The sequence below is a fragment of the Myodes glareolus genome, chromosome 22, assembly GCF_982192425.1.
Source record: "Myodes glareolus chromosome 22, mMyoGla1.1, whole genome shotgun sequence".
In the NCBI taxonomy this organism is placed as follows: Eukaryota; Metazoa; Chordata; class Mammalia; order Rodentia; family Cricetidae; genus Myodes; species Myodes glareolus.
In genome coordinates, this window is record NC_142047.1 from 8154912 (window position 1) to 8168769 (window position 13858).

At 40.1% G+C, this 13858-nt stretch overlaps 1 protein-coding gene across 1 annotated transcript in view; it reads right to left on the reverse strand.

Moving 5' to 3' along the window:
• Positions 1-2828: 2828 nt before the first annotated feature.
• Positions 2829-13858, reverse strand: part of Hhip (hedgehog interacting protein) — a 92876-nt gene continuing 81846 nt past the window's right edge. Inside the window, exons 12-13 of the mRNA XM_048440107.3 lie at positions 12183-12331; positions 2829-9562 (exon numbers count right to left, since the gene is read on the reverse strand). Of these exons, the coding sequence (XP_048296064.3) occupies positions 9369-9562; positions 12183-12331 (343 nt within the window). The 3' untranslated portion in view covers positions 2829-9368. The remainder of the gene's footprint in view (positions 9563-12182; positions 12332-13858) is intronic.

Consider the following 13858-nt stretch of genomic DNA (forward strand, 5'->3'; position numbering starts at 1 on the left):
CACAGTGTTTGCCTTATTTTTATCCTTTCATTTCTTTGAAGGATGGTACAATTTAATCTCTAAAGACACCTATTTGAGTGCTAAATAGGAAAAAAAGGTAAATTTTAAATGAGACCCTAACTTGTGGCTGGTATTTAAGGTTATATTTCTCAGGAAATAGGATATCAGTTTCAAATATGCTTTGTGTGTATGTGTATGAGTGAGCATGTGTGTGTGCATGTCTGAGTGTTTGTATGAGTGTGTATATGTGTAAATATTTGTGTGTATGAGTGAATGTATTTGTATGACTGTGTGTATATATGTGAGTGTATGTGTCTGTATATATGAGTGAGCATGTTTACATGAGTGTGTCTATATGTACATATGAATGAGTGTGTATGAGTGAGTGTGTCTATGAATGAGTGTGCTTGTATGGGTGAGTGCACTCGTGCGCACACACATACAAGTGTGGAAGCCGGAGGCTAACTTGGAAGCATCTTTTGTCACTCTCTACCTTGTTTTTATGAGGTAAGATCTCCCTCTGCACCTAGTGCTTCCCTTTTCAGCTAAGCTGGCTGACGATCCATGTCTCAGCCTCTCCAGTGCTGGGGTTACAGGCATGTGTAGTCATGTTCCGGCTTTTTATGTAGGTGCTGGGATCCTAACTCATGTTACCTCTGAGCCCACTCCCCAGGCCCAAATGTCCTTTCTTTTCTATTTTTTAAAATGTAAGTGTAAAGGGGCAAGTGCATAGAAAAAAACACGCTGACTGTGATGCCCAGAGAAAGCTGAAGCTGGTAGTTGCATTACAAATACAGGCTGTGCAAATCTTCAGTGATGGCTACTGGCACCTTTGCCCTCAGTAGAGACTTTGGAAATGTACAAGTTCCATATTTTCCTAACCTCATTTTACTGTGCTCATACTGGGGTTCGAGAGAGCAGATTCTTATGACATACCATGTCTTCTCCTCCTCTTCCTCCTCCTCCTCCTTCTCTTCTTCTTCTCTTATTTTTCATCTATTTATTCTACTCTCATCTTTTTGTGGTGCTGAGGATGGAACCCAGAAAGGGGCTTGTGCCTGCTAAGCGAGCACCCTGCTGCTTAGCTACAGCCCTACCCTGCCATGTCCCATTCTCATTGAGGAACACCATCTTGCTTCCCACCCCTCTCCAAAGCACATGTTAACGTATGTATCAATTGAGATCTTTAAAATCAGCATGGAAGAAACTTTAGATGTTCACAGATTATGGAATTTCAAGCAAGGAATTCATTTAGCCAGTGATGGCAGAGCTGAGAAGCTAAATGAGGGATTCAGGAGGAACCTAGAGAGAGCAGGAAAAGCCAGACAGCTTCCATGTCTAGCTGTGTGCATGCTTTCTTAAAAAATTTTATTTGTGTGTGTAGCGTGATGGAGGAGGGTCATCTATCTATTGTGTTACTTTTATTGGTTAATAAAGAAACTGCCTTGGCCCTTTGATAGGACAGAAAATTAGGTAAGCAGAGTAAACAGAACAGAATGCTGGGAAGAAGGCAATGAGGTAGTCGCCATGACTCTCCTCTCCGAGACGGATGTAGGTTAGGACCTTTCCCGGTAAGCCACCACCTCGTGGTGCTACACAGATTATTAGAAATGGGTTAGATCAATATATAAGAGCTAGCCAACAAGAGGCTACAGATAATGGGCCAGCCAGTGTTTAAATGAATACAGTTTCCGTGTAATTATTTTGGGGGTAAGCTAGCCAGGATCTGGGCAGGAACACAGCCCGCCGCTCCTTTTACAGTAGCAAGTCTTCCAGGCCTGTCAGGGATTCAAAATGTGGCAAACACATGCAGGAGTCACGTGCTCTGTGTGCTGAGACAGGGGGATGTGCTCTAACAGCTGGAAGTAAAGTGACCGAAGGATGTTTCTGGTGCTTCCTGGATCCCTATGGGAACCAGCTAAAAGGTGCTTTCTTGATCTCATTTTGCCTGAACTTCTAGGAAGCAACCTAAGTTCTGGGTTGCTTTATGAATGGATCTTACTACATGTTTTATTGTCTTCGCAATAATCTTTTACAAAGGCTGCCATTCAGGAAGCTAGTGAGCTGTGTTTATTTAGAAACATTTATTGAGATAGGTTGAGATGGAAGTAGATTGCTCTTCTACTATCAGCTCAAATTCACTCATCAGTCTTTTGAAAACACGTATGTGTGATTATCTGCCAGATGTGCCCACATGTATCACAGGCACACCTGGCTCCTCTGGAAGTCAGAAGAGGGTACAGAAGCAACAGATCGCTGTGAGCTGCCGCCTGGGTCCTGGGGATCAACTTTGTGTCAGGACTCTCAACCACTGAGTCATCTCTCTAGCTCTACCAGTCGGACTTTTGACAAATATAATTCTGCTTCAATTAAGGTAAAAGCCACATAACAAGGCCACAGAGCTGTCGGGTACCTGCCTAACCCCTGTTTCCTGTCCCCACGTGCTTCTTCCTTCACTATGGGGCCCTGTATCACACATGTTCTTCTTTGTTCTCTGTGTCTTAGCTTTCACTTGACCAGTAATTCATACTTAAAAGGATTAGGTTTATTTAGGTCAGTTGTAACTTAGAACAAATGTATACCAATGAACTATCTTCTGGTGCCTAATATAGCTAACTGCACAATGAAACTGACCCTAACATTAGATATAATTTGGATGGGAAATAATAAAATTGGAACATAAATAATGACAAAAGACAATAACATTTACAAGCAGCTTGAGTATAGACTATTTCAAAACCAGTGTTTGTATAACAACCAGTCTGAAAACTTAGGAGAAACGTTTTAAAAGTTTAAAATAAAAACAAATTTTGAAAGGGCACATAACATGAAGTCATAAGATAAAGTTTAATACATTTGATCATGTTAAGACACAAAACACAGCCAATCTAATCAAATTTCAGGCATGCATTTACATAAATATATTAAATTAAGAAAAGACATTATACACTTAAAACATCCTTTCACCTAAAAAACATTAAATCCACAGATCAACAATAAAGCCAATTCTCTGCATTTACCACTTTTCAAGATACAGTTGTTCCGTTTTAAAGATAACACAAATACACTTGTTAGAATTTATATGCATTATACATATATTATATATTACATAGATAGTGTGTATACATATGTAGTGTTTGTACAGATAGATAAATATATATATACATGGTGTGTGGACATGTCCAGACACATAGAGATGTACTTGAGGCCATCTGTACCACTCATTGCTGCTGGGGTCTAAGGCTCACACAGGCTGGAGCAAGTTGGAATGAAAGTCTCTTTTGTTTTGGACATCTTAATCATCCCAGTGAACTTCCAGCCCTGTCCTTGCGGATGCCCTCGCCTCTCAACGGTGGGAGATTATACGAGGCACTTCAGCATTTATATTGCATTAATGAATAGATTGCTGGTTGAATCAAGGAAAACTGCATATTTTTACAGACCGATTTAGAGAAACCAGATTAGTTCAAATTCCGGAGGATCATGTGAGTCAGTAGCCGTGCATATTAAGTTTTAGAATGTTCTAGAAATCACAAATAGTTCCTAGCCTAGTCCTGATCCTTTCAACTTGCACCTGGGCTTCATATTCGTTCCTACTATCTGCTGCCTCTTATTAACAGAAACCCAAGGATGGATTGGTTCTGAAATGCGCTGTGACATATGGACAGACCGCTTTAACTGTCAATAACCTGAGGGGAATAGACAACTCAAAACACCAAAATATGTGAGAAGAATCAAACACAAAGTCACCCCTTAACACTTAACAAAAAACTTAACAATCACAGATAAATCCAAAGAGGACACCAGATTTTCCTATTACAATTCTTTTGTGCTTATGGTCACGACTCAATAATTTTTTTCACTGTAATTAGGTAGATTTATTTCAAATAGTAGTCTGTTAGCCTGTCCCAGAGAATCAAGTTTCCCGAATTCTACAGTACTTCAGTATGACTGCTGCTTCACGGCTCTTAGCAGCACGCAGGGTCATACACATCCTCTGAGTAGAAAAGGATGCGGGGGTATCTGACATCATCAGAAAAGGATGCGGGGGTATCTGACATCATCAGAAAAGGATGCGGGGGTATCTGACATCATCAGAAAAGGATGCGGGGGTATCTGACATCATCAGAAAAGGATGCGGGGGTATCTGATATCATCAGGGTGTCAGTTTAGCTTCTCCGATTAATACGATGAAATGAACCCTCTGAACATGGATTCTTAGTTCATTCCAGAAAAGTCATGCCCAGATTTTAAGATTATGGGATAAAGAAGCATCCAATGTTTATTCGGACACAGATCATACCCGGCCTAATCACACTTCATTCATGTGAATGGAAACGACTGATTAGCCAGCTTTCAGTTCAGAGAGAAATGTTCAAGACTGAATTTCTAACTGTGAAGAAAAAACTTATATTATTTGGCCACTGTGAATTTTCCATCATAATATATAGTGTATATATATTATTGAGATATAGTATACATATACTATAGAGAAAATTTAAATATATACATTAGATTATATATATTAGATGATAAAAAGCTATTCTTTTTACTTAAAAGAATGATAGCCAATTGAGATAATATACTATGTATAGGTATGTTTACTTGCCAGGACATGGACATATGTATCTTAAATCTATAAAGAATACATATTCAGAAAAGAAAACCCTGAATAAACAATAACATCTTACTTTGTGATGGACATGAAAAATTACCTTAGAATGAATGCTGAATTAGGACGATTTTTAAAAATTTTACTGTTGATTGACAAAAACAAATGAGAAGTTTTCGGTATAAGGCTTTTTATTGATGCAAGAAATCTATTACTTATTTGCATCTTTTCAATTGGCTGATACATGCCCTAAATAAATTGTATGGGAAACAAGGTAAATAATGGGTTGGATCTTGGCTTCACACTTAATAGAACTTAAGAAAATGCCAATCTCATAAATGAAGAAATCTCTCCAAGGCTGCTAGAATTTTGGGAATCAAGCATCTAGCTCCACTTCAGCTTCCCATGAGTCCTTTGTACTCTTCTAGAAGGCGACCTCAAGCCCATTCCAGAAGTTACTCAGAGGAGATGGCACCAAGGAAGACAGGCAGGACTTGCTAAGACCCATACCTGACAGGCTCCAAGACCTTGCTTTCAACATCTAGATGTGTCTTCTCTTAGACTTTGTATCTCATTTCATGTCATATTTCTAATCGGATGTGTGCCCCATTTGTGCTGGTGTGACAAAGAAAGACAGAGCAAATGCATGTCTCAAATATGGAAAGGGGAGCTTGCTGATGGAACTCCATCAACGTTCCCAGAAACAGCTCCACCACTTTCCCCAGGGAATAAAAATGTGTTTGTTTTCTGGTCATATAAATTTGGTTGAGTTCTCTGACATGCAGACCTCATGGCAGGGAGGGTAAGTGTCTGAGGTCATCATCACCAAGACTCTAGTTTCCTGCCAAATAGATTTGGAATAGTGTTCTTCAAAGTAGACTCTGTAGAGATGGTTGTCACTTTGATAGGAAGTAGCTAGGAGTGTCTCTCTGTCATCTCAAGCTTTCTACTACAGTGGCTCTCCTCGTCTTCCTAGTGACTTTTCCGGAAGACTGGCATGGGGCACCTACGCTGGTGGATCTGTGTGCTTTTCGTCATTTCTTTCAATGACCACAGTAGACCAGCCTGCCTGCTATTTCTCTACTCCTTAATGATACTGAATTTAAATCAGGATGATTCCAGGAGAGAAAACAAAAGAAAATAAGTCCCAACAAAATGTATAGGTATCTGTCCCAGGACAAAGTCATGACAGGCATACGTAGTGGGTCTGTTTAGGGAAAACCAACATAAAATTCAGGAGAGTGGAGGAAGAAGTGATCCAAGAGAGATGACAGAAAGATACAGGTGGAGGAGCAGAGAAGGGTGAGGATGGAAAAAACTTAGGTAACATTCTAGGCAGAGGCCCAGAGAGTAAAGTGGTATACCTCCTTGACTGCTATACTTCCTCCTCTTACCAATTTAACCTGGGCTTCTTTCCTGCGCTAAGAGAAGGAAGAGGGACTCCTAGCTGATTGGTGTGTGCTTGGAAGGACCTCAGCTGCACAGCCCACCTCCTACCTCATTTTCTCACCCTGAGTAGATTCGCTGGATCCTTTGTGGTTCAGATATTAAAACAAAGGTCAGAAACAAACAAAATGACAGTATGTTATTCTGTAGCTGTCCCCAAGACAGTCACTAGGGAAGCCACCACTACTCAGAGGTATGCAAATGATAAGGAAATAGTTTTCTAGCTGGGTTTTGTAGACATGCATAGATTTCTTGGCCCATCCTTCATGAAACTGATCAGTTAAATTGTAGGAACTTCCAAGTAAGCTTGTGAAATATCTTCCAATACCTTAAGTAAGATCCTAACATGGAAAGGTATGAACGGCAGCATTTTTTGCCATCACTCAGTTTTCTTAAGTGTCCCTCCTTTGCAATTTAATGATATTTAGTTTTCATATCATTGATATATGTGCTTTGAATTAGGGCAGAAGTTTGGCAACTGGTGGAAAGGTTATTTCACACTCAGCTGGTACCTGGAGCTTAAGCTCTGGGATGGGCAGGGAATAGTAGCTGCTTATTTCTTCTTTGTCATACACAACAGTCTTCACATAAACGACATTCTCCCGTTTTAGATTGTGTGCTTTGTTAGGTGGGTAGATTTTGACTTTTAAATGAATAAGCACTTATTTTTCTTAGCTCATACTTTTTAACCAATTCCCATCTATCTCTCACAAATCATTTGTGGTAATCCCCAGTCATACATTTAAAAAAAACTTCAGGGAAGAGGTCAAAGAAAATTTTGGAATTGGTCATGTAGTCTAAAACACACAGTCATCTATAGTCATTGTTATCTACTTTCCTCCTAAGGACAGAAAGAGAGGAGTCTAAAGACTGTTTGGGTTAAATATCCTATCTTCTATAAAGAGAATTTGGTATTACATTTGGATAACTCATTATAGGAAAGGCAATAGCATTTCTAAGTCACTTGAAAAAGAGCGATGTAAAACAGCTCCGTCTAGGTCAGAAACAATGCTTGAGTAGAATGCCTACCAATGGAACATCTTCTCTTTAAGATGTAAAAAGAAGCACTTGGGCTTTAAGACTTTGCTGGATTTCCAGGGGTATTCCTGTTGTGTTTGCTCAAACTGTGAGTGGGAGTATGTGCAATAAAACTGTACGATTTGACAGACTTAGACAGCTGGCTTCTTCATGAGACATTTGCATTCTGCCAATGTCACCCGTGCTGAATAAAGGACGATCTGATAGGAAGGCCCACTTACAAAGATGGTGGTCAGGGCAGGTTTTTCTTTCTTTCTTTTTTTTTTTTTTTTAATTGTAAACCTTTCTGTGACGGAATTCAGTAAAAGGACTATAAAGAGAAAGCCACAGAGACAAGGGATTGCTCTTAACCTACAGATGCAGGCTACTGCATGGTTCATTGCGAGATTTGTCACAGTGTTGGGCCAACGGAGAGCTGGTGCGACTGGAGGAACCACCCTTTTTCTGGGGTAAGAGGGCGATTTGGCCTCCATGCTCATTTAGTCCCAAGACTTCTCTGAATAGACTGTCAATTGAAGCTAAATTGTGCACAATTATGCGTGCACTTTTTAATGCAGGCTATTGTTCACTAAGCACCAAGATTTCTCAACCCATTTCCATTGATATGAGGTCACTGGAAGCCCAAGTTATCATATATGGAAGACAGGAGTAAGTGGAGCCAACGAAATGGTTCTATGTTGTGGATTCCTTAGAATTCTTTAGAATCCACAATGTAATTGCAACTCTCTCCCTTAAAACAACAGAGGACTACTGTCCGGGAGACTGCTGTTGTTGTTTCAAAATTAGGACTCATATTCCTGAGGATGGGGAGCCTGTGTGCAATATCATCCAGTGCTGAGCACTTACATGATTCTACAATTTGGATTCCAGAGGAATGGATGTCAGGGTAGAGGATGTGTGCTCATCACAGTCAGTAGTACAAAAACCCTTATACACTGTTAAAACCCAAACATGAAAAGATGGCAAATGGAAAACCATTAAGAAAAACGCCTGTCAGATGCTTGTAATTTAAGTTTAGAGTACATTATTTCTTTAAGAAAATCTGAACAGAGCATTTGTAGGAAATTGATCAAAGCAAGAACCAAAGGGTGTTGTCCCAGCATTGTGAAGGGAACCTATGCACTGAGAGTTTGTGTTGTCAAGAATGAAGATCCTAAGAATCTGCATTTGGCAGCTTATACAACCTGAGCTGGCTATGAACAAGCAGGCCATTCTCCATGGAGGGTGGATTCAGAGTGCACGTTGTAAGCTTTTAATCCCTCAGACTGACAGAGCGGCTGTGGCGAAAGCACTTCACGAGTGTGCAACGCTGGTGCTCTGGAAGGACTGGCTGCTTCCTCGCTTTTCCGTCCGACCAGGGTGATTACATGTTGGCGTAAGGACACTCTACTAGACTAGATCCACAGCACATTAGAGGCTATTTGCTTTCTTGCTCTCCTTCTTTCCAATTAAGCTGGTGAAAATGTAACTTTAGTATTTTACAGGACAGGGTAAAGGTGTCTCTAGGTGATGTCTATATTATAAAAATAAAATAAAAAATATAAATATGTAACACAAACCCAGTGCCTATTGTTACACAAAATATACAATAGAAGCAGTCTATTCAGGAAGATTGCTTTTTCGAATGGGTCATTCTGATTTAATCATAAAACATTTGAAAACCATCTTGAGATTAAGCTGATGTAGCTAGATTGATCTATCAAATAAAAAGGTAAATGCGCAACATTCTGTACTAGACACATCACCCGAAATGAAGCTGACAACCTTACATCAAGTTGCTTGTTCAGAAATTCACCAAGGAGTTTGGAAACATGCTCTCTTATTATAGACCTTTAATATAAAAATATTTCCACCACATTGCACAATAACATTCCAAAAGCCTACTATGGTTGACTTTAGTAATTATAGACAGAAATTTCCCAGGAACTAAAAGAATATCTTCTGATACCATAAACATTCTGTGAACTGCCATGGAACTTCTGTGTGAAGCACTCCACACTAGGAAGCACATATTAAAAAAATAAAAAAAACAACCCAAAACATCTGTTATACAACCTTGAGTTTGGGGATTGTGTGTGTGCACACGTGTGGATGTGTGTATGTGAACAAACGTGCAACATACACACGAAGTCTGCACATTTCTGGAAGTTGCTTTTAAGTTACTAAAGGAGAATGAACTCACAGGAGTGTGTAGCAGGAGGAGAGTCTCTCTTTTTAATGACAAGATCAAATAAATGCCCACCAGGAAGGAATATTCAAACTGTCCCAGAAACTATACAATGTAACTTGTAAGATCCAGCAAATAAGATGTCATGTCAATGATCTGATCCAGAATACCTGCCCTGGCAACTCTGCGGATGCTTCTGTCCACTTGTTCACACTGAGGACCAAGATAGCCTTTCTTACAGAGACACTTGTTCGGTCTCACACAGACCCCTCCGTGACGACATGCTGGCTCACATTTGGCTGCAAGAAAGAAAACAACATAGTATTTTTAATCTTCACGTCAGAAGCCATCCACGTATGAGGTCAAGTATTTGATTAATATGGAAAGGAAGAAAAGGAAGGCGGAAGACAGTCACAAGATGATGGGCAGAGGAATATACAAGCAGGATAGTTACCAGACAGGAAGTTTTTTAGGGGCAGGAACCGAGCTAAATGTCCAGGATGTTAGTACACTGAGAAGTAGGGTTCATGAGAAACTATTGTGGTCATTTGAAGAACTGGCACTAACAAAAATGTCAGCCCTTTCAGCAAGGGGCATTTCAACCAACAGCAATTCCCTTCCTTCAGGGTACGGCTGCATGGGAGGGAGAGAGGCTGGCCTTGAGAAACGGGACACCGGCTGGAGCACTTCCATTGCGACACTGAGATAAAGTCAGTTTGGGACTGAAGCTGCATGCAGTATCCGGCATCTGGTCTCCCTGGCAATCCCTGCTTCCCATGCTAAGATGGGATGAACAGGCACATTGGTCTCTGATTATGTCTGAAGTCCATCCTGGGCTCAGTGCAAGAGACTGGCAGAGGGCCTTCTGAACGATGCTCTTTAGGGCTGTTTTCTAGCATAGAGTCTGCTTATTAAATCATTTTTCTACTGTCATAGAGAAAGAGAACATAAAGGTTTACCACTAAAATGGTACGGAGAGACACAGTTTGATAGAGTCATTATTTGTCACTTATTGGCAAGTCTGGGGGTGGAGCCAACACAGATAAAATAAAATTCTTTGAATACATTTCCTTGTCAAGATTGGGATCACTTTTGCCTTTTCAGATACAGTATTGAAAATTCATGACTCTGGGACTGACCCATGGAAAAGAAAGCATAAAGAAAAAATGAAAATAATTTTCTCTTTCAAATTTATGGAAGATGTGTGAACCACCTGGGTGTATAAATAAAATTCTTTATTGGAGACATCTCAGTTTACTTTTATAAAGTGTTTTGCTTTTTCTTATTTATCAAAAATATTTAAACTTAGTCAGGAGAAAATCTTAATTGAGAAGATTCTATAGTAATAAAACAAATGTTAACCAAAATGAACATGTTTCTCTTATTGTGAATATTAAGACAAGACATTGTATAATGTATTGGTAATTTTTTCACCCCCAGTTTAAGCATGCAGCCCAGAGAAGATGCTCAGAAAATATTTTTTAACCTACATTTGTTCGAAGTAACATAGCAGTTAGACAAAGTGCAACGAAGCTAACAGAACTGGCTGCTGTATGAAGAAACAAGAGGTCAAGAGGAGCACATATCAAACACAAAAAAAAGTGAGGAACAATACTCGGGCATATGACTATAATTGCATTTGTACATTGATTCTTAATTTTGTGCTCAACTGACCAAGAGGGAGATGGAACTGGTCAACAGAGTGGATGTTCTTGTTCTGAATAGCTACCTGGATTCTGCTGGGTTGTAACTGTGTGTCTCTCACTTTGGTTTGTCGCTCTAATTCTAATCAGATGTTAGTAATGTTACTAAATGGCAAAAACAATTTAAGCTAAAATATGTACTGTCTATGTGAATCTCAAGTCATATAGTCAATTAAATGTTGACTGTTTTTGTTAGGCAATGTGTGAGAGGACAAGTCATAATTATAATATATCTTGAAACAAATATATCTTTAGAACAAAAAGCAGTATTTATGAGCCAAGAGAAAAAATATTAAATATTAATTTGGATTTTGGTTTTCATTGGCAGGGTATACTTTGGTGTGTGAGACCATACTGGTCAAGATCACTATTGATTAATGTGTGCTCACTCCTTGCTGAATTTGTATTTAAGTTTCTAAGTTCATTCACTTTTCTTTTTTATTTATTTATGTATCTGAGTGCTCTGTCCTTCTCTATGTGTGCAGGACAGAAGAGGGCATCAGATCCCCCTATAGTGGATGCTGGGAATTGAACCTAGGACCTCTGGAAGGGCAGCTGGTGTTCTTAACCACAGAGCCATCTCTCCAGCCCTTATTCATTTTTCTTAACTTCACACCGATTAGCATTTAACATAGCACAAAATGGAGGGAATCTCGCACGAAGGGCTGGAGCCTTGCACACAGATGTGCTTTGGTCCCTTTGAGCCGCCACACACTTTATGACGAGGCACAGGGGCAGAGCAGAGTAGAAGAGTCCTTAACAAGCGCCTAGATAATTGCGTTTTTCCCTTTCAGCCAGAATCCCCCCCCCCCCGAGAATCTCTGCTCTCAGCATGCCACAGTGAGATGCAAGCAGCGAAGCTAGAGTGGGTATTGGTGGGGTGTCTGGAAAATGCTTGCACTCGGCCAGGACTTTGGCAAGCACTAACTCTTTAGCAGGTGTGAACACTGCAAATGTAACTCTCTGTGGTGTGCTGTTTTCATTTTTCTTCTTTTGTGAAAGGCTCCAGTCATTTAAAGATCTTTTATGCTTATGATTAACTGAAATATATGAACAACCCATTTTAAAACAGGAAAGATTCCATTTGTACCTTCAGAAAGTGGTGCTGTAAAGCACCAGCCTCTTGTACACTAGACGGCTCTAGAAATTGGTGATGCTAGTTTCTCAAGCACCAAGGGCCACTTTCAGTGTCCCAGATGATAACAGAAACACTAACCAATTCTGCAGAAGTCTCCTTCCCAGCCTGGACTGCAGCAGCACTTGCCCGTGGGGGTGTAGTAGCCATTCCGACAGAGCCGGGAGCAATCCGAGGTCAGGGTCTGTGCAGGTTGAACCGTGACTCTGCATTCCTCAGGCATTAAAGGTCTGCGCCCCAAAACAAGAGGTGACATAGCACATCAGTTGAAAACCAGTATGATGAAACCGAGTGATCTTATAGCTTACCAAGGATGTTTGTTGCTTTCAAAAGAGATCTTTTTTGTCAAGTGATACAGTCGACTCACAGCTTCAGGAGAACAGAAAATCACACCAGTGATGTGAAGTAGCCTAAGAAACTTTATTACCATCAAAGTTCTCCCTAAAAATATAAGAAGAATAATACAGCTCTTTCATTTTCGTTCCAATTCTAGAAACTGTAATGCTAAATATTTAAAATTGTTATTTGATGGTATGTGTGTTTGTGTGCATGCATGTGCGCAGATACGTGTGTGTGTGTGTGTGTGTGTGTGTGCATGTGCCATGGCTGTGTGTAGGTTGGAGGCCAACCCTGTGATGTCAGGTCTCTCTTTTCACCTTTCCATGGTTTTGGGGATGGCGCTCATGCCATTAGGGTTTCTCAGTGAGGGCTTTTACTCCCTGAGCCTTTTTGCCAGAACTCAAACTGCACTTTTAAAAATAGATGGGCATGACTATTTTGAAGCTTCCTTCCACCCTGATCCATAAACACTTTTATAGATAGCACCTGGGAGTTCCTTCGTGTGATTGGCCAGGCTGACACTATCCCAGGGCTGGTTATGTCTGTCGTAGTGAACACTGGCTGCCTAAAAAATGGGAATGAATCCCTTCGGTTCCCTTCTCTTGTCTTTCTTTTTAATGGTTCTTGGGGTAAAACCCAGGGCTTTGAACACATTAGGTGCACGCTCTTCTGCTGGGCTACATGGCTGCACTTCTCTCTGCCCCCCACAGTCTTGTCTTTTGGGGCAGGGCCTCTTAGTACCTCTCTCTTTCTTGTCTGTCTGTCTGTCTCTGTCTCTGTCTCTCTCGTTCTCTCTTTGTCTCCATTTGTGGCAGGGTCTCCCCATCTCTGTCTCTGTCTTTCTTGCCTTTTGGGGAAGGATCTTACTGTAGTTCAGGCTGGCCTCAGATTCCTTTGTAGATTGGGCTTTAACTGGAAAACCTCTTGCTTTAGTCTCTCAATTACCAGGGTTACAGTTGTGTGCCAATGCACCCAGCTCATTTTATATTTATTTTGAGATAACAGCCTTCTGATTTGTTCTCCTTGAAAGATATCCTAGCATGCATGTGCAGGTGAATATTTATGCTACTGAGTAAAAATTTAAACTATTAACGCAAAGAAAGATATATAGAATGGAGATTTTATGAATTATATAATGTCAAATTAATTTATTGTATATAATAATTTAATTAATTCCTGTTATAAAGAGAAAGAGTGTTAATAACAAGCACAAATATATCATTTGTGATGTGAAACTTCATGCATTTTGCATTAATTGTTCTACACTGTTGTCATTTATAGAGAAAGCTAAGCCGTCAAAGATTTTTAATTATTCTTCTGCTTCCCTTTCCTTAGTTCTGGGCTTAAAGGTGTCCATCACCACACCCTGACCAACTGATAAACTTTTATGTCATCAACATAAAACTAACCCCTTTCAT